At 40.3% G+C, this 20,056-nt stretch overlaps 1 protein-coding gene across 2 annotated transcripts in view; it reads right to left on the bottom strand.

The window, feature by feature from the left end:
• The window catches only part of CTNNAL1 (catenin alpha like 1), a 333,934-nt gene that overhangs the window by 153,807 nt on the left and 160,071 nt on the right, over positions 1-20,056 (bottom strand). For both annotated transcript variants that reach the window (XM_088476289.1, XM_088476290.1), the window contains exons 3-6: positions 14,913-15,100; positions 6,590-6,709; positions 6,224-6,313; positions 3,332-3,502 (exon numbers count right to left, since the gene is read on the bottom strand). In XM_088476289.1, the coding sequence (XP_088332415.1) occupies positions 3,332-3,502; positions 6,224-6,313; positions 6,590-6,709; positions 14,913-15,100 (569 nt within the window). The remainder of the gene's footprint in view (positions 1-3,331; positions 3,503-6,223; positions 6,314-6,589; positions 6,710-14,912; positions 15,101-20,056) is intronic.

Genomic DNA, 20,056 nt, shown 5'->3' with positions numbered 1-20,056 from the left:
CAGTAACCTTCAGAAATACATATAAGGAAACGTTTCAGGAATAAAACAAAGTAAAATATATTTGAAATAAAGTTTTGAATCATGAATAAATAATTTTCAAAGCCTACCAGAATTCTGCTTTGTAGTACTATTAGAAAGGCAGTGCAAGGAGCAACAAAAAGCTTACAAGGAAAATTAGTAGCAAACAGTAGTCTGCATTCAGCTAATTAAAAAGCAATCCAATTATCAAAGGCCTAACATCAATCATGAAACTGTATTAAGATTTCTACATTTGTCTAATAGCAGAACCAAAATACTGTGTAATTTAGCACAGCACGCCACGGGTTCCATTTGGCCAATCTCAAATTCCACAGCAGGCAGCTCTAGGGCACATTCAGCATTCCAAACCTTTACTTGTGACTAGAGATGAGCGGTTCAGTTTTACTGAAAACCAAACACACACAAACATTGAGGTTCCAAGTCGAACAGAGTTCTAGCTCCGATCACTTTGGGGTTCCGAGTCAAACCAAGTCCCAACTCGGGTGTTCTCACCAAGTCGGGACTCAGCTCAAAATCCGGATCTCGCATATTTTGTATTGCATTTAAGTCCATCCCTCGTGATTTCAGGTGCTGTGACTGGAAATTACTGGAAATTAATGTTATTTATGTTAATAATACTATAGGAACAAAATCAGGTCCAAGTTACATGATTTTAAGTGTTTTTATTCATTTTTAAAGAATTCCATAACTGGAACAAAACACTTGACTGTGGTTTTGCCAAAACCAAAACACGGGGGGTTCACACACATCTCAACTAGTGACTCAATCTCCCCTCTTTTATAGCTTGTAACACTTGTTTAAAATGTCTGCTTATATGTTATCACAGATAGGTCCCTCTTTAATTTATTAAATATATTGATTAACTAAATACGGAGATTAAAAAAATTTTGCAGAATAGAGGGCCACCCAATGTGGTCTCCGCCATGTATTAGCTTGCCTACCACTGCTCTAGAGTCTTTGGGATGTTACCAACTGACCTGGCTCCTCAACCAGTGCCAAAGACATATGACCAAATGCATGTTTGCTGAAATTGGATTGAATGACCGGATGGCATTTGGCCAAATAATTGCATAACAGTATAATGTAGAGAAAAAAAAAATTATTAGAAGCACCCTAGCCCATTCACGTTAGAAATATTTGTGAATAATATTGTAAGGGAATTGTAATCCCACACTGTGAGTTCTGTTAGTCTGAACCTGCTCAGTAGTTCCAGGTCATAGCAGAGTGCTGGATGTGCTAGAGATCCTGAAATCTGGGCAGCTCTTTGTAAATTGGAAAGAACACCCAAAACATCATGAAACACTGATACATGACAACTCTAAATGGTAATGGCATAAGGTATGGAATCAACTTATTTTGTAGGGTTCAAGTAAAAGGCACAAAGATATAATGGCCTGATTTAGAGCCAAACACATGCCTGTTCGCTGAGCGCATCAGGTCTGATTTCTCAGTGCAGATGTACCGGAATCAACCACACACAAGCAATGGCAATATAGAGTTACATAGAAACATAGAATTTGACGGCAGATAAGAACCACTTTTCCCATCTAGTCTGCCCTTTTTTACCTTTTGGTAACCTCAACCCTATGTGATCCTCAGTTCTTTGTAAGGATATTCTTATGCCTATCCCAAGAAAGTTTAAATTGTTCTACTGTCTTAGCCTCTACCACCTCTGATGAGAGGCTATTCCACTTATCTACTACCCTTTCTGTGAAGTAATGTTTCCTCAAATTTCCTTTGAATCTTCCTCCCTCCAGTTTCAGTGCATGTCCTCGTGTTTTAGTACTTCTCTTCTTTTGAAGAATGTCTCCCTCCTGCACCTTGTTAAAATCAATGATATATTTGAAAGTTTCTATCATGTCCCCCCTTTCCCTTCTCTGTTCCAGACTATACATATTGAGATCTCTTAGTCTTTCCTGATAAGTTTTGTAATGTAGGCCATGCACCACTTTAGTTGCCCTTCTTTGTACAGTCTCTAATGTATTATCATCTTTCTGGAGATATGGCCTCCAGAACTGAACACAGTATTCTAGAGAACGCCATACCAATAATCTATACAGTGGTATTATCGCTTCTTTCTTTCTGCTACTGATTCCTCTCCCTGTGCAACCAAGCATCTGATTTGCTTTGCTACAATGCTTACCTGCCTTGAAATCACCTGAAATAGTGACTCCTATATCCCTTTCCTCCTCTGTAATTTCCATTAGAGTACCCTCAATACTATATTTAGCTTTGGGTTCTCGAGACCCAAGTGCATCATTTTGCATTTTTTAGCATTGATGCATTTCGCCATAACTCCAAGTGTGACTAAGCTGGGCTGCAGCAGGGCGGTTATCAGGTAAGAAAGTTTAGTGAGGGTGTGTTTACGGAACTGTAGGCTATGCAGAGTTGGATTTAAGTGCAAATACGCCTGCTTCCAGGTGAATCACTTACACGAAGTATAGACTTGTGCAAGTGCACACGCATTATGCCAGTATCAAACCAAGCATACAAGCATATACGTAGTAAAAACCATATACCAGACACTTACTGGCAAATATACACATTTATTTGCATGCACGCAATCTGAGAGCATCTACCGCAGACACAGAAATAGTGCAAAAATGTTCAAGTTTAATAATTATATAGTTTTAAAGAAAAGGTTTACACATTTACAAATCCCATCAAACCAAACAATTTTAAAGAATGTCTACACCCCCATCAAAATGTTTTAGTTACCATACTGACAAGACCATAGGGGACCAGTGCCATATGCATCCCACCCACACTGCAACTGGTGTTCCCTCTGTCAGCAACAGAGGGAAGACTAGGTACAAACAGTCATTACTAGAAACTAACAGTCCCTGCTAGCAAATGTCAATGCAAATCTGGTGCAGCACTTGAGGAAGGGAAGTACTCTTGAAATGCCTAGGTCCTGGTAGGGTACACCCACAGATCTGTTAGAGGGCATGCAGTTCCTAATTTAACAATCAAAATGTCATCAATCGGTACAGGGACAGTGTGAGGTCGAAGCTGTAATGCTGACCTGTTAATAATGCGATTTAAAGCATTTTAATGGTGTCAGCCCTTACCATCATGTTTGAAGTTGTAAAGCAGACACTGTTAAAATATTTTAAAATTACATTACTTTTTAACAGGACGGAATTTCAGCTTCACCCTTACACACTGCCCCCTGAGTGTGCCCATTCTGATTGTTGAACACTCATACTTAGAGAAGTGAGCTACTGCATTCAAATAAAATGTACTATTTGGATGGAATTAGTCTTCAATAAGAAAGTTCATATTTTCTCACCTTAAATTCTTTGATTCCAGTGTAGATACTGATTGGTGCAATCTCAGCATCCCCATTTGGTCTTGTGTCTGTTACAATTTCAATTACCTGCTCCAATGCCACTCTCATTCTTTGGAAGACGCCCTCTTTGTTATTACGAGCGGACTCACAATCAGGGTGCCTTAGGCAAGTCTGTACAGAAATAAACTCATTTATAACCAGAGTATTTCACAGCATAAATGTGATTTTAACTGAACTGGAAAAAATAACTATTAAAAAATAGGGGTTGTGATGTATCGGGGTAATAGTTTCAAATATCACATTGATATACAGAATGAAGTTTGACAAATACACTTTACTAATACACATAAATTTGGAACAAAGGAAAACAGGGATGATAACTTCCCAGGACTACATGACAATGTTGGCAATTGTAATTGTGTTGATACTGTAATTTGTTAATGATTATTTACATGAATCTGTCAATTCGAGACAGATGAAAAGTTTTAAGAGGTCTTTTGCTGTATTTTACAATGAAAGCTTTTAATTTGTTTGTAGCATAACTCATCCTGAACATTACTGATTATCATAGACAGATACAAAATGAAAGCTTACCGGCAATACTCAAAAGTTTCAAGCAGATAAAGACCCTTCATGTGCAGGCTATATAATGAGTGAAAATGAATCTCTCATCCACTTTTGGATGCTATTAATTTGCTTCACAATGTAAATATTTGCATGCAACAGTTGCCCAACTCTATTTAAGTGATAAAGGGGGCTACACAGATGGAGTAATGGTTAGCATTACTGCCTCACAGCACTGAGGTTGTGGGTTTCATTCCCTAACTGTGTGGAGTTTGTATATTCTCCCTGTGCTTGCGTGGGTTTCCTCTGGGTGCTCTGATTACCTCCCACACTCCAAAAATATACTGGTAGGTTAATTGGCTCACCACAAAATTAACCCTAGTGGGAATATAGATTGTAAGCTCCACTGGGGCAGGGACTGATGTGAATGGCCAAATATTCCCTGTAAAGCCCTGCGTAATATGTGTGCACTATATAAATAACTAGTAATAACTATAAACTGTTCACATTGGGGCCGATTCTGAATCACGTGCAAAAGCAACACAGCAGTGTCGTGTATTGGCGGCCACCGTCTGCAATTTTATGCAAATGCCACTACAAACTCCTTTTACTGTGCACATCAGTGCAGCCGTAAGGACTAGGACGCCCACTTTTAGCTCCCATGCAATCTGTAATACCAATTGGTGCATTCTTATGCGTCACCATAGATTGCATCATTGAAAATTGCACCAACCCTATGGTTTATGGTTGCTTGTCTGGGAATGCAGCCGCTTGCATTGACACACCCGAAACGCTCCCATAATACGGCCACTGAAGAGACCATTTTTGCGTGCACTACTAGCCACCTCCCAGTCACAGAACAGGAATGCCAATCACTTATTCACCACCTTTTTTATATTGTCTGAATTGATGGTAACAGCAACTTTGTGCATACACTGTGTAACGCATGCACCATAGGGGTTTTCAGAAGTTTTCATGCATGCACAGTTGCAATAATCACTCAACTACATGAACTTGTGCCTTGTGTGCACCGCAGAATCAGGCCCATTATTGTATTGTATATATTTTTTTTAACCTACTATATAGAATCAATTGCACTCTAGAATTCTATAGTAGAACTTAGAAATCCATAGCAACATTTGCTCACATAGCACTGAAACCACTATTACAGTACAACATTCCAATAATGAACATATAGTATTCTATCCACAGATAAATAACTAAAATATCACAGCATTAGCTAGATGGTTAAAAGCGATTGATGGTTTGCCACCGAAGGTTGATGGTTTTGACATCGACGGCGCAGATAAAATGGTTCTTCTGCATCAATGGCAGACTGGGAGCACAATGGGAGGTGAGGTTTTACTGTGATCACAAGAGAGGCTCAAAAACACAGTGCACAATTCATACACATTACAGTAAGTGGTCTGATATTGGAGATAACAAGTACCCAAGTTGCATGGAACATGTTAAAATCAAATCAAACAAGCGATGCAAATATAAAAGATTTTCAAACACACATTCGCATCCTTTCCAAAAACAGTAGGAATTAGGTCTTACTTTTCAAAGCTTAGTGTTCACTACACTGTAAACCTGCTATTGGATTTCAACCACAGCAATTGCATAAGTACGTGCGTCGTAGACACGTTTGGTAAATCAAATGTGGTCAGCAGCCATCATCATCATCTCACAACTTGCACTAGGGGTTGCAAGTATTTCCCCGTCCCATGGTCACCATCTTGGGACACACCATTACTGTACTTTGGCTGCCCCTCCAACCCACATCCTAGCCCTCTTGGCGCAAAGAGCCGGAAGTGCAAAATGTGGCAAAATTGCCAGTGCAAAATATGAAATACGCGCTTGGAACACATTGGAGGGGCAGCTGCAACATGTTTACGGCCAACTGTCACAAGTCTAATAATCAAAGATACTGTATAAATCTAGTAATCAAATATATAAATGTAGCCTTTAATGCATTCTATGATAATTAGGAACTTCTTCTAACAATGTTAATGTGAGATCAGTTAGAACTAAAGTTGTCCCCACTAGTTTTTAGTTTACCCACTGATATCAATCCTCGGATTAAAATGCCTACAGAATTCAGCTGAGATTGATATATCAAGAGTACACATTATATTACAAATAAATTTTTATCCCTGAAATTGCAGAATTTTGCACATCATCCTAAACTTTTGCTGAAAGAATATATTTGCTGTATTTATTCTCACTGATCCCTTTATGTGTTTAAGGCTACGCAATACAAAATATCCCCTTGCAGTAAATACTGTGTAATTGGATTTCAGGTTACAAGTACAATATTAGTCTTACCTTGGAAGCTGTGAGCAACATCATGGTGCATTTCTCCAGCACGGCTCTTGCTGCTGCCATCCTTGCTTTTTTCTTCTCGCTCTTTAAGTCCTAGCAAAAAAATTTATTAAAATTGTGATTTTCTGCACTGAGAAGCTTTCGGAAAATAATTAGGTAAAAAATGGTGACTGTGGAATTTTGTTTTACTACTGCTGCAACTGCACAATTGGCGATTCCTCACATGTCACCCCAATTTCCACAGATCTCATTAAAATCTTATTACAGTTGAAAATCCCACACAGATCAAGTCTGAGAGGTTTGTTAATCACTATGTGCCCTGGCCATGTTCCCACGGCCAATATAAATTATAATCTAGTTTATACGTACATTTTGACGATCTCCGGTAAGATGTGCAAACTCCACCATTTCATTGCCAAACTGGCTGAATATCTGAACAAATTCTTGAAAACTGCTAACTTTCGCAAGATGTTCCATAGTTGCAAGGACCTAAGAAAAATATGAAGTCATTAAGTTCCGAAAAAAACTTAATGACACTTCAAAATTGTCAAAGATGTACACTGAAGAGTCCTTAAAACAACACTAATATTACTTTTTATTTTTTATGGGATTCAAAAGACAGATTAAAAAATTCTGCTAACAAAACATAAGTTACCACACTCATCTACAAACTCAATATGCCATAATATACCAGGTGGATACTATAAGTTTCAAAAAAAGGCTTTTGTGGGCTCATGAAAAAGTTCATACAGTGCAATCTATATCACACTAAGGGGGGGAATATAAATAACCGCTAATTGCATGCACCGACCAATTGACTTAGCAGGGCTTACCCAGTGCATAAAGTTTCAGAAGCTGACTTTTCCTCGCAACTTCAGGAGCTGTGAAGAAAATACTGCGAGAAAAGACACCCTCTGGGGTTTAACACAGGGAAAGCACATTGATTCCACACTTTATTTGGAATCAACAGGTTAGCGCACATTAAACCCCTGGTTTACAGCACAGGGTAAAGGGTAATTAATTGAATAGCCTTTCCCCTTATTGAACGATCAATTAGCTGCGGGGCATATCCCACAGCTAATTGTAGTAGACAAAATGGAAGTAAAAGGTATTTAGATCTGAATCTAAAAGAGGCACAGGTGACAAACAGAAAAATGTTTAAGTAAAAAGGAGCGAGGACTAAGTAAGAAAACAGTAGTAAGCACCCTTAGCTTGTGGATGTTGATTGTCTTGTAACTGTTTTGTATTTGATCAACAGGTTTTTGTTGTGGTTTTAGGTTTGGACCAATCATAGTTTAGAAGGAGTGGTCTTCAGTATAGGATAAACATATTTCCATACAGGAAATCTGCCTCTTTTCCATTTGTATATTCCTGAGATATGTACCTATGTTACTTTGTGAATTTGCACTTGGCCTTTTTTCATTCACTCTTTTGCCTTTTTATCTCATCTTCCTGTTGCTGGTTTATTAACCTATAATTGTCCTGTCATTACTCCTTATTTTTCATTTTTTTTCCTCTTAATTCTATATTCTTTTTTTTTCTCCCCTCCCACAATATGCACCTTCCAAAGCGCTCTGCTCCCTCTCCCTAGTGTCTCGCTTACTCTTCCCATACACCTTTACTTCTATTTACTTTCTGAGCTTCAACGCAGTGTGCCCCCTGCCAACTGCCAGGTCTATTACAATCCCAGGAACTGCAGAGTCCCCTCATCGCCTGCAATTATGGCCACCTAGAGAAGCACTCCAGTACTCAATGGAGCAAAGGGGTGTCTCCCTCTGAACAACAAAATTATTAGCCACCTCCACGATAGGGGCCATTTTACCTTACACCCATTTCACTTTCCAATTTAGTTCCCCAACACTTTCCTGAAACACCAATCCCTGTTTCTTCACAAATAACCCCAACCTCCTTGCTCCACTCCCTATCTCTTTTCTCTCACACTGTTGTCCTGTCTGTAATTCCTTTTTTGCCCTTGCTGATCTCCAGTGCCCTGTGTCCCTTTCTACTCATTCTGTCTCCTGCTAATCCTTTTTCTTCTCTTGTTATCCTGTCCCCATTATGGAATGATTTATTCAATGTGTCCCTGCCATTTCTCTTCCTTTATCTGTCGCTCTGCCCCTTGTTTCACTCTTCCTGCCTCTTCATCTTCCAATTCCCTCCCCCCTCCTTTCTCTTACACACCTTTCTTTTCTGGCTTTCTTAGCTCCACTGTCTTCCACCTTGACAACCTCTTCTGCACATCTTTTTCCATGTGATCCATCTATTTCTGTCACTCAATCTCTCTACAACAGTGCCTTTTTGGGGTCCTGTCTACTGCTCTGTATGGTTTCTCCTCTAGCTCTGCTTTTTCCCCCCTGCCTTTTACCATTATTGGAGTTCTCGGCACCTGTCCTACCCTACTGGGACTCTTGATCTGGCTTTATATAGAGTGAAATAAATTTATCAAAGGTCGATTTGCAGGTCGATTTGAAGAGTGATATAGCTCTTCTCAAACTGACTCAAATCGAATGTTGCAAAACCAGTGATTTTGCCAGATTTACTATTATTTGATTTGTTTTACGATTTGCAGAACAAATTAGATTTGAGTCGGTTTTGAACAGTGATTTGCTGTTCAATTTGGCATGTTCATGTACAAATCGAACGGCAAATCACACTTCAAACTGAACTGCAAATTCCCGACAGCATAGAACTGCGTCATACTTTCACTTTCAGCATGAGCAGTTCGTTCTCACACAGATACATGCAGACATCAGTGAGATGCCTGCATGCATCTGACTGTAACAAGCAATCAAATAGTTAAAAGTACAAAAAAAAAAAAAAAGATGTGAGGTCCCCCCCAAAACAGAACCAGCCCCGGACTTTGCAAACCCAGGTCTCGTTGACTAAGTACAGGGAACAAATTGCGTAGGGTCTCCCTGTACTCAGTACAATCGGCACTGGGCTATGGGAACAAGGACTGGTTCTGGAATTACAGGGAAAAATTTGCGTAGGGTCTCCCTGTAATTCACAGAACCAGCCCTGGACCCTTTCTAATGGGGGACTGATGCCTCAGTCAGAGGAGCCCCATCACCGGGCCCCCCAGCCGCAGCATCAGCCCTGACCGCTAGTCAGCCGAGGCCAGGGATCCCTGGGGAGTTGGAGACCCCTCCAATAAAAGGGTCTCCCTCTCCAGGGCACCACTAGCCTAGGCTGATAGCCCGGGGCTATCCCTGCCACCCCTGGGCGGTGGGTGGCAGGTTGATAGTGTAGTGTAAAAACAGAAGAATAAAAACACTGTCTTTACTGTAGAACTGCAGGTCCCAGCAAGCCTCCCCCCCTCATGCTGGTACTTGTAGAACTACAAGTATCAGCATGCGGGGCATTAATGGCCCACTGGGCAGGGATAGCCCCAGGCTATCAGCCTAGACTAGGGGTGCCCTGGAGAGGGAGGCCCCTTTAACACAGTGAAAATCCCACAAGACCATTTACAGAGCACTCATATTATTCACTGCCGTATATCTATATAAACGCAGGAATTGGTATGAAATACCGCCGGCCGATTCCCGTCAGCGGCAGCCCGACAGGAGCAGAGTGCGACGCAGCGGAATCCCAACAGCGCTGGAAATCCCGATCGTGGATAGGTAAGTATTTACTAACCTAACCCTCCTTAGGGGTGCCTAACCCTAACTTCCCCCCCAAGTGCCTAACCCTAACCACCCCCTTCCCCGCTGCCTAAACCTAAGTCCCCCGGGGGGGTGCCTAACCCTAACCCTCCCTCCCCCTAGCCTAACCCTAACCCTCCCGGGGGGGTGTCTATCCCTAAGTCCCCCCGGGAGCCCTAAACCTAACCCTCCCCCCCCGCGGCTGTCCGCTCGCGGCGCCCGGCATTCGGTGTCGGGGAAATGTGGGCGTCTACATCTAGACGCCCGGCATTTCACCCTTGCCGGGAAATGGCAGTCGGGAAGCCGGCTGCCGGTAGACAGTCGGCTTCCCGATTGCCTCCCTAAACGCATATGTGTCTACTTGTTTCGGTTTTTTGCATATAAATGTTGCACACACATAGTTCAAGTAAGTTCTTGGTCCATCTGTCTAACCAGTGAGCACAGGCACTGTACATTAGAAGATGGTTGGTACAGTTAAACTGTACAATACCCAGTCAAAACAAGGTAATCATCAAATATGTGCACACTCCATCCCTTCCTGTCCTGATCATTTATGTATCATGATCACACCATTCATTCACTTAAGGCCTGCAATTGTAATGGAAAAAGTCATACTTCTTGGTTACTGTACAAAGTTCATTTTTAAAGGACTTTATAAGAACAAATGAGTGTTTTTAAACTATTACTTAATAAGTCTGTAACCATTATTGCTTTTATTATGCAAGTTAACAGCTTTGAGCATATGTTAGAACATTTTAAAACACAGGCGTGACAAATAATGTTATGTTAAGTACTTTAATGTGCATAAAATTGATGGTACACGCATTAAAAAAGAAAAGCACCATAACAGCAGTAAAAAAGAATAAAAAAATAAATAAATAAGATTTTCCTAAACGCTCTGTTGTTCTTATGGGCTGTGAGCATAGTTAAAGTTCAGAGAACAGTTCCTTCTGTAAATATGCACAATATTTAAAATGAAAATAATCAATCCTGTATGTGCGACTACATATCATAAATTGTTTTTTTTTGTCCCAAAAAAATGTGACTGCTTCTAGAGAGGAATTCAAAATAATAGCACTGTGAATTTTCATTATTTAACCATAGTCATAGGCAGCATTTTAATGGGAAAAGAAATTATTAAGAATGGAGTCGTCATATTGCTTTAGATAAGCTTACAGAGGTTTACAAAAAAAAAAAGGCCAGCAAGGCGCACCAGTAGGGATTGTAAAGACTATATACAATACAGCAATACAGTATGTTGCTCACAGGAATAGCCAGACCAACATAATACATAAGAGTATTAGGCATGTGTTTCATAATCAGACACAATTATTAATTTTGTGTGGCTAAAACTTTGCACATAAATCTACAGTTTAACACTTTTGTAGGGGGAATTTAAATAGGACCGAGATTTGTACTGTAACATTGCGCATTCAAATTCCATGGACATTGTGTAGTTTACACTATCACAATGCTTCTAGCTCTTCGCCAGTACAGGCTCTTACTGGAACCCTGTGAGTCGACTGTATAGATGACATAGGTCAGTGTAGACATAAAATTAAATTTATTCATGAATACAGGGTGATGCATGAAATATAAATGCATACAGTAAAAATGTGCTGTAGATTCAAAAAGGAGAGAATACACAGGATCGGTTGTCAAATACTGGATGATGCAGAGAAACAGTATCTGCCGTGGATATTAGACATATGCAATAGGTGAATGATATATATTTATGTAAATATACTCAATAAAAAAAGTTGTGGATGAATAAAGACATGAAACATAAAACAAATGTCAGGTCTGGTGGGTTCTGATTATAGCAGGAAATGTGACTCCTGTGGTTAAAATAAGCACTATCGTGCAATATACAAATAAATAATTATAATTGTACACTTGGTAAGCAAAAAAGTACAGGATATCATACCCGATGGGTGATGGGGAGCCAGCAGGTGTTGAATTGCAGGGTACCCGGGTTGCCCTGCAATGCTCCTTACACTTTACCCAAACAGAAGTCAGATCCTGTAGAAAAAGTCCAGAGTCCTTGGAAGTGATTACAGGTGTAGTTATCCGACGCGTTTTGAGACTCCGGGTCTCTTCTTCAAGGCTGTAGCTTACCTGTATTGCTGGGAGTCTTTTAGAGCAGTCTCTGGGTATGAGGTGCACTTGTTAAAGCTTCCTCCTTGCCCCACTTCTGGCAGAAGTGACATCAGTACTTCGGATCTTCTTTTTGAGGGACCCTGGCAAATTCTCTCCCAAAATGGCAACTTGAGCACTTCCTGCCATGAACAACTGAAGGGGGAAAAAAATGTTTTTTTCCCCCTACCAAGATGGCCGCTGGAGAACTTCCGGTTACAGCGAACATAACCTCACATTGATATGGTAACCACCATCCACAGCCTTCAATGAAGACACCTACACTGGGAATCAACACATCGCTATCCTGGGCTACACAGAAAGATGCCAGGATCCCTCAAAAAGAAGATCCGAAGTACTGATGACATCCCTTCCGCCCAAAAGTGGGCCCCCTCCTCTCTAGAAACGCCCCTGTACATATGCTGGTAATCCAGACGCAGGACTGGTACAGGAGAATGGCACTAGGAGTCAGTACACGGATGTTGTACTGAGTACACATGCTGGAGAATGTCACTAGGAATATATCACCAGCAGGAAGTAACATGGACCCTGGAATGCTGCTACAGCAAGTAATCACTGGAAGTAACGAAATTGAGCTGCGACTTCCTGTTCCTGGAGTCAAACTAAATACCCTTAGGTAATTGGTCATTGGATCAGAAGATCAGTGAGTGACCGCAGGACTACTATTGGGAGAGACTAGTCATATGATCCGGACCAACATGGTTGCTCCCATGACCGTCACCACGGGAACCAGGACACACGCATGGAAGCCCTAGCAAACCCCGGGGAGAATACTCAGCCCACCACTCACCTCCACCCCCGGCGACTGAACACCCAAGTTCAAGTACGTCGGCACAGCGGTGAGTAGCCCAATCCCAGGCCGCATCTTGACCAGTTGTGGCTCCAGGGGTGGGGCTACAGTGCAGTCTAAAATTCAAATAGGGGAACCACACCAACTGCCAGGGAGTCCCAGCCAGCGATGTTTGGCAGTGTTTGAAATGGCAGTGGTGTGGCTCCGCTATTTGACTGCGCTGCAGCCCCACCTCTGGAGCCGCCTAATGTTGAAATATTAGGACATGTGGACATTTTGTCAGTGTTAATGTTAACACTGTGAATGTCGACATTCAGACCTTGTCAATATTATAGTGACCACATGCTGACTTCATCCCTCTGTAGTATATGTGGCTGTTTGCTAATAATTTAAAGTGACTATCTTTCATCCCCCTTAAGCTACAGTGGCTGTTTTTCATTTTAAATACATTAAATATTGCTCAGTCTGTTTTATCACTCACAACGTATGGACAACATTTCATGCCATAGGAAGGAAATGGCAGAAAAATAAATGACAATGTACCAAACAACTCATGGTAACAGATCAGTTTATATACAGTATATATTAAAATTACGTTTAGGCTATGTGTATAATATCTATATGAAATATAAAAAGCAGTAAATGTTTAGATTTGGGCCGCATTCCGATATCCAAAATACTTCTCGCCCCAAGTACTTTGGAATATGGGAGATTATACATATATACAGTATATATAATATAATAATCTCTACTTTGAAACTTAAGGATACCAGGTTTATGTCTTGCTATTCCCGTGGCAGGAACTTAAGGGACCTACTGGTGAAATCGGATATTACTAATAGGAGTGATGTTACCACCACACATTTTTTATCTAATAAGAAACTTGGTTGTTTCAAATGTAATTGTATGACTTGTAGGTATTTGATACAGGGTAATTCATTTTACCACCCACATTCATGTAAAAAATATCAGATTCACCATAGACTCACCTGCAATAGCTCCTATGCAGTATATCAAATAATTTGCCCCTGTGGCCTCTCATATGTGGGCAAGACACAATGTAAATTCAAGGCGCGTATGGCTACCCATCGCTCCACTATTAGAGCTACCCTTGCTAGTGGTTCAAGTGATCAGCCTGTGGCTCGCCACTTTGTGGAGGCGAAACACAGTTTGGCGTGCCTGAAATATCGTATGATCGATCACGTCCCCCCATCATTTAGGGGGGATGATAGAGTCCGACGATTGCTTTGTTGTGAGGCACGATGGATACACCGCCTAGATGCGATTTCCTCTAGGGGATTGAATGAATCCTTAGGTCTGGCCATTTGCGTCTTCACTTCCGGGTATGTGACGGCGCTGGCCATGTCTGTTGTCAGCATTACTTGGTAACCGTCCGCATCATTTCCTACATGTGGTCCACCGCGTCACTTCCGGCAGCGGTGCGTTGCACATTGCACTCACACTCAGGGATTAAGAAAAAAAAGGCGACACAACCATCACTTTGGTCAAAGTGATGTTTGTGTCATCTTTTTTATTTAATCCCTAAACTAAATATGGCCCCCACAGAGCCCTGATCTCAGCATCATTAAGTCTGTCTGGGGTTACATGAAGAGACAGAATGATTTGAGCAGGCCTACATCCGCAGAAGATCTGTGGTTAGTTCTCCAAGCTGTCTGGAACAACCTCCTTGCCGAGTTAGTTCAAAAACTGTGTGCAAGTGTACCTAGAAGAATTGATACTGTTTTGAAGGCACAGGGTGGTCACACAAAATAGTGATTAGATTTAGATTTCTCTTCTGTTCATTCACTTTACATTTTGTTAATTGATAAAAATAAACTATTAACACTTCTATTTTTGTAAGCATTCTTACTTTGCAGCATTTTTTGTCATACCTGCCTAAAACTTTTACACAATACTTATATTTTCAATATGTTACACATACAAATTCTTAACAGAATTGTAACACGAATTTCAAAATATAATTGCTTATTTGATTGCAATGCTTGTTTACCCACAAAAAGATATCATCTGATGTCATCGACAAAGTTGCAGAAATACATTTCTCTTCTGCAAATGGATTGTAGCCATTAACAATTGTAAATACCTTGTTTCGGGAAATGATAATTTGTTTAACGACAATCCGGTCTGCTAGCACCAGCACCTTAGTAACAGAAGAAAGCAGGAGCCTAGCAGCTTTTACCACTCCAGTCTTATCGGTAAAAATTGTAATTCTGCCATCTGGATCAGGATGTTCCCCAATGCTCATATCTGTCAATTGTGCTATGGTTTCACCTATAAAATAAGATTTGTATTTAAAATATATATTTCAAAATAGGTGGGACATATATTGCAAATACCACAGAAACCAATTAGCCAAGAGAAAAAGCCTTTCACCTTATCTTACACTTGTATCATCTATTAACATTATATATATATAATTCTATGTATAATTCTTCAGATAGAAGCTGAATAGCACTATGTATTCAAACAGGGATGGTCATATCTTAAAATGTAATTATTTTACTCCATATGCGAAACTATGGAATTCTCAATTACCACTACATTTTACAGTTTTGTCCTTACTCCAGTCTAAGTGGTCTCTCTTTTTTAAATAAATAAATAAAAACTAGCAAAACTATGTAAACAAAAACCTATATATGGCACATTTTACAGTGCGCAACAGGTGACATCATAAAGGACATTTATGAAACTGGAGTCTCCTATGTGTCCCCTAGACATGCCAACCATCAATGGTGGAAGAACTAGGATAATCTCAGGTGAAGGGAATTCTGTAAGTAGTGAATTGTTTTTGTAATATGAGCTTATAACATGCTTCTGCCATTAATATAATGATTTCCCTTTTATCATGAATTTAATAAACAGTCAGTACAAATACAATTGCAAAATATCTTCTCCATACTTGAAACAAACCTCAATTGACTATTTTGATGATTATCTATTTGCATAATTGCTGCACCAATATGATTACAGTACATGTGTGAGACTTTCGGTAACCTGTAAGAAACCTGAAGACAATACAAAAAACCTCTGGTCACTAATGCTCTGCCTCATTGCAAATTCTCTGTAATAACTGAGCTTTTAAAATTGTATATCTGGCTTTGCAGTGCGGATACCCGAACACTCCGTTCGATCTAGTAAAGTGAAAAGCTTTCTCTCTGGGAAGTCTCAGCCTATTAGTTTCCAGCAGAGCTGTACATATTATACATTTCTCTCTTACTCACGCGCATAGCAGCATGCAGCATATGCAGGTATCCTTGTACTATACAAAATAAAAAGATTTTGCCTTTGTATCATCCACAATGGAGCACACTGCATTACACACACACACACTTAAGGATATTATACATTTGATTTTAGACAAATATAATACAGTGTGTAATAAAAAATTATTATAGGCCACTTACATTTCACAAATTCGGGTACAAAGGGCTGCCAACATGAAGCAGTACATAATACTAGCAGGAAAAAGAGGGAGCAGGGCGAGGAGGCAGCTTTTCTGTTTGACTGAAGCACTGCTGTAATGGTGCATACACACGGTCAGTTCTGTCAGATATACGATAAACGATTGAACGATTTGAACGATTGAATGATTTCAGACAGTATTAAAATGAATGAAATCGTCAAAATCTGACTGCAAACACATCAGATGTCAGATATCGTCATCTGACAAGCGGGAACGCGCATCGTTCATCGTTGCAGGCCCACATGTCCGATTTTCTTTCAGATATGAATGATTTTTTAAATCGTTATCTTTCATATCTGACAAATCTGACCGTGTGCATGCACTATTATTCAGCTCTGAGCAGCACTCACACCACAAAGTCACATATTACAGGCCCACTCAGTGGCGCAGACACATATGAAGCCACATCTCGGGCTAAATGTAATAGGTTCCGATCTACAGCCACTGTGGGGATTTATGAAAGTCTCCCTGTATTTTTCAAGTGCCAATAATTTTAAAGGCTAAACCTAGCTGGTTTAGCCTTTAAAATGATTGCCACTTTAAAAATACGGGAACACTAGCATAAATCCCACAGCTGCAGAAGATCACAAGATATTACATTTAGCTCCTTACGTCCTTATAGATTTTAAACCTCCAATAGCAAGGCCTTCATTACTCTTTGTATCTGTGAGCACCTGTATATCATTTCTGCTTTATATTAAAACCACAGTGCCACGTAAGATGCTGGCATTGCATAAATAAAGGTTAACAATTTTAACTTAGTTTATAATCTTATTTTAATGAGTAATCTGTCAAACGTATTTTGCCATCCTGCCTAAAAGTGTAATAAATTGGAAACTGTTTTGGGAATCTTTCCTTACAGAAACTCAATACACTAGGGTGATTGTAAAACAAATTAAATATGAAATATTAATGTATTTGAGTAAGGGGATTAGACATTTAATATATCTTATTGCTTGGTTTTTAAAGACTTAATCCCAATGGTTTGTTTCTTAGCTATTGATAATTTATATTTCTGTACATTTACAACAGTATTATGTTACTATCATGGCAACCACAATCACATGGCCCACAATGTAGTGAGCAGAGAGGCATTGAGAACTCTTACGAGCTCTATTTTCACTTTGACATCTTCCTGTTCTGCTGTAACATTATGGCCCGTATTCAATTTGGGAGCGAAAAGTCTGTGCTGGACTTTTCGCTCCACATCGGAGCTTTTCCTGGGATAAAGTATCAGGCACGCGCCCGCTTTATCCCCGTATTCAATTAGGAAGCAGCAAAAACGGAAGCCGGCGGAAAGGTAAGTATCGCTAAGACTTCGGGAATTTTCGGGTTTTGTTCCTAGGACCCCCCTAAAGATGTCCAGACATGGGGGTTCACTCTGGGTACCCCCGTTTAGCCCTGCAGAATGTGTTCTGCATTTTTAAATAGCGGCGGCAGGTGTTTTTTCCCGACATTAGAACAAGTGATGCAGAAGAGCACTTAGGTTTTTTTTTCATTTTTTTTAAGTGGTCACATCAAATTTGGGGTACATGAAAATGGGCACTAGCATATTTTTAAGTCCCTAAACTATTTTTTTTTAAATTCTGCAAAAATGCACCTTCTGCATACTTACAGAATACCCCTGAATCTATTGGGCTATTTTTAAACACTGTTCCCCTTTTTTTTTTTTTACCCCAAAATGTAAAAATTTTTTTTGGGGTGTCCCTATTTTTTTTTTTTTTTCTAGGGGCTATTCCCAGGGATGCAGGCAATTTTTTTTTAAGCCTGCACCCCTGAACCCCAATTCTGCACACTTTTTTTCGCCATGTAAAACATGGTGAAAAGTTATCCCCGTTTTTTTCAAAGACGTTTCGAACCTGCGAAAAGTCTTTGCAATTGAAAACGGGGATAATTGAAATAGGCGATTCCGACTTTTCGCAGCCTAATTGAATACCCCACTATATGAGGAGAGTCTGAGAGCCCATGTCTGTGTCTAGCATTTGAAAAGTAGAAAATGATTTGAAAGAGGATAGCTACGAAAAATTATTCTTGCTTAAATAAAATGTATTAAAACTTGCTTCTACAGAATTACTGTTGAATTGCTGCTTTGGCATTTATGAATACTGCCATGCATGTACTGGAAAGTACAAACGCATCCATACTCTTTGTAGCAAATGCAGGTATAAAGTAAAGACTGCACATGCACCTTGGCAGCCATGGTTAGAGAGATCAATTTCAGCCCGTCTCTGGCATCCAATAACATATAACAATGACATAGAGGCATATTAATCAAAACATAATTATCACGTGATAATTATGGATTGAACTCGCTGCAAGTTCAAACACAGTTCATGATGTTAATTATAAATATAATTAACATTCTAACTCGCCGAAGAATCCATAGCAATTCATCATTGCTCCGGCGCGGTGACAGCTGACGCGAAATCAGCTGTCCACGCGAGCGGCTTCACTGTTCCTTTTCGGAGCAGTGACGGGAGTGCGCATGCTTGACCTACAGGTCACATATCCATGCAACAGCCCCAACATCTGGCGGAAGGAGCCAGGTAGGGGCAGAGGGATCTGAAAGGATCCCTCTTCGCAACACGGGAGCAGGAGCAGGTATCGGGAGCATTCGCGATCTGAAGATGACGAATGCTCCTACACTCAAGCTCCGAAAATATAATTTTTTCGGATCTTTATGAATTCTGTGCACGTACTAGTATATGGGGACAGCGGGCCATTCCACAAAAGGAAGGTAAGTAGGAGATATCTGTGATATCGCCTGCTTTACCTGCTTGATGAATGGCCTGAAAACTTAATTTTTACAATTGCAGGTGAAAATTTAAATATTCCCCTGCTTTTGTAAAAATTAAGTGATGATGAATAGGCCCCATAGAATAAAATGTACAAAGTAATCTAAAAAGGACTCAGATTTTAGCATATGGAAAAGAAATAAACAGCGGGATGTAGTTATGAGACCACCGGCCGCGATGTTGTCGGTCTCATAACCGACAAGGAAATCCCAACAAGGAATTTAAGATTGGCGTTGAAATACCGACGCCTATCTTAATCTCCATGCCGGAATGCTGAAGGACACCAGTCCGAAGGAGGAAAGTCCTGGGCGTCCTTAGCATTAGCCGTGAGGAGGGGGACGGGGGGGGAGGTTAGGTGTAGGGAGTGTATCGGTGTTAGGGTTAGGTTTTGGAGGAAGGGTAGGGTTAGGCACTAGGATGGGAGGTTAGGGTTTGGCACCACTAAGGGAGGGTTAGGGATAGGGTACTTACCTGCCTTGTCGAGATCTTCTCCCTTCAGGCTGCCGGCGTCGGTATATGAACTGGTGGCTATTCAGGGACTTCATACCCATTCCAAAACAGCATGCATGTATATTATACACACAATACGAATACTGCAAATGAGGTGGGATTTGATACCCGAGACAAGCACTGTACCCAGTTTGGTTTATTCACATATATAATTTTGTCAAGCAAAGGCTGGCACAAGCTTGTCAAAAAGAAAACTGAGGCATCACAACATATACCACTGAGACTGACATACAGTAATGGTGCATTCACACGGTCAGATTTTTCTTCAGATCTGAACGATAACAATTTAAAAAATCGTTCATATCTGAAGGAAAATGTGACATATCTGACATGTCTGAACGATGAATGATGTGCGTTCCCGATGGTCAGATAACGATATCTGACATCTGATGTGTTTACAGTCAGATTTGGACGATTCCATTCATTTTAATGCAGTCAAAAATTGTTCATAGTTCAAAT

This window comes from Taudactylus pleione, unplaced genomic scaffold, assembly GCF_031769625.1.
Source record: "Taudactylus pleione unplaced genomic scaffold, aTauple2 ptg000186l, whole genome shotgun sequence".
In the NCBI taxonomy this organism is placed as follows: Eukaryota; Metazoa; Chordata; class Amphibia; order Anura; family Myobatrachidae; genus Taudactylus; species Taudactylus pleione.
Note: the sequence above shows the minus strand (reverse complement) of the source record. Positions and strands in the feature narration are given on the sequence as shown.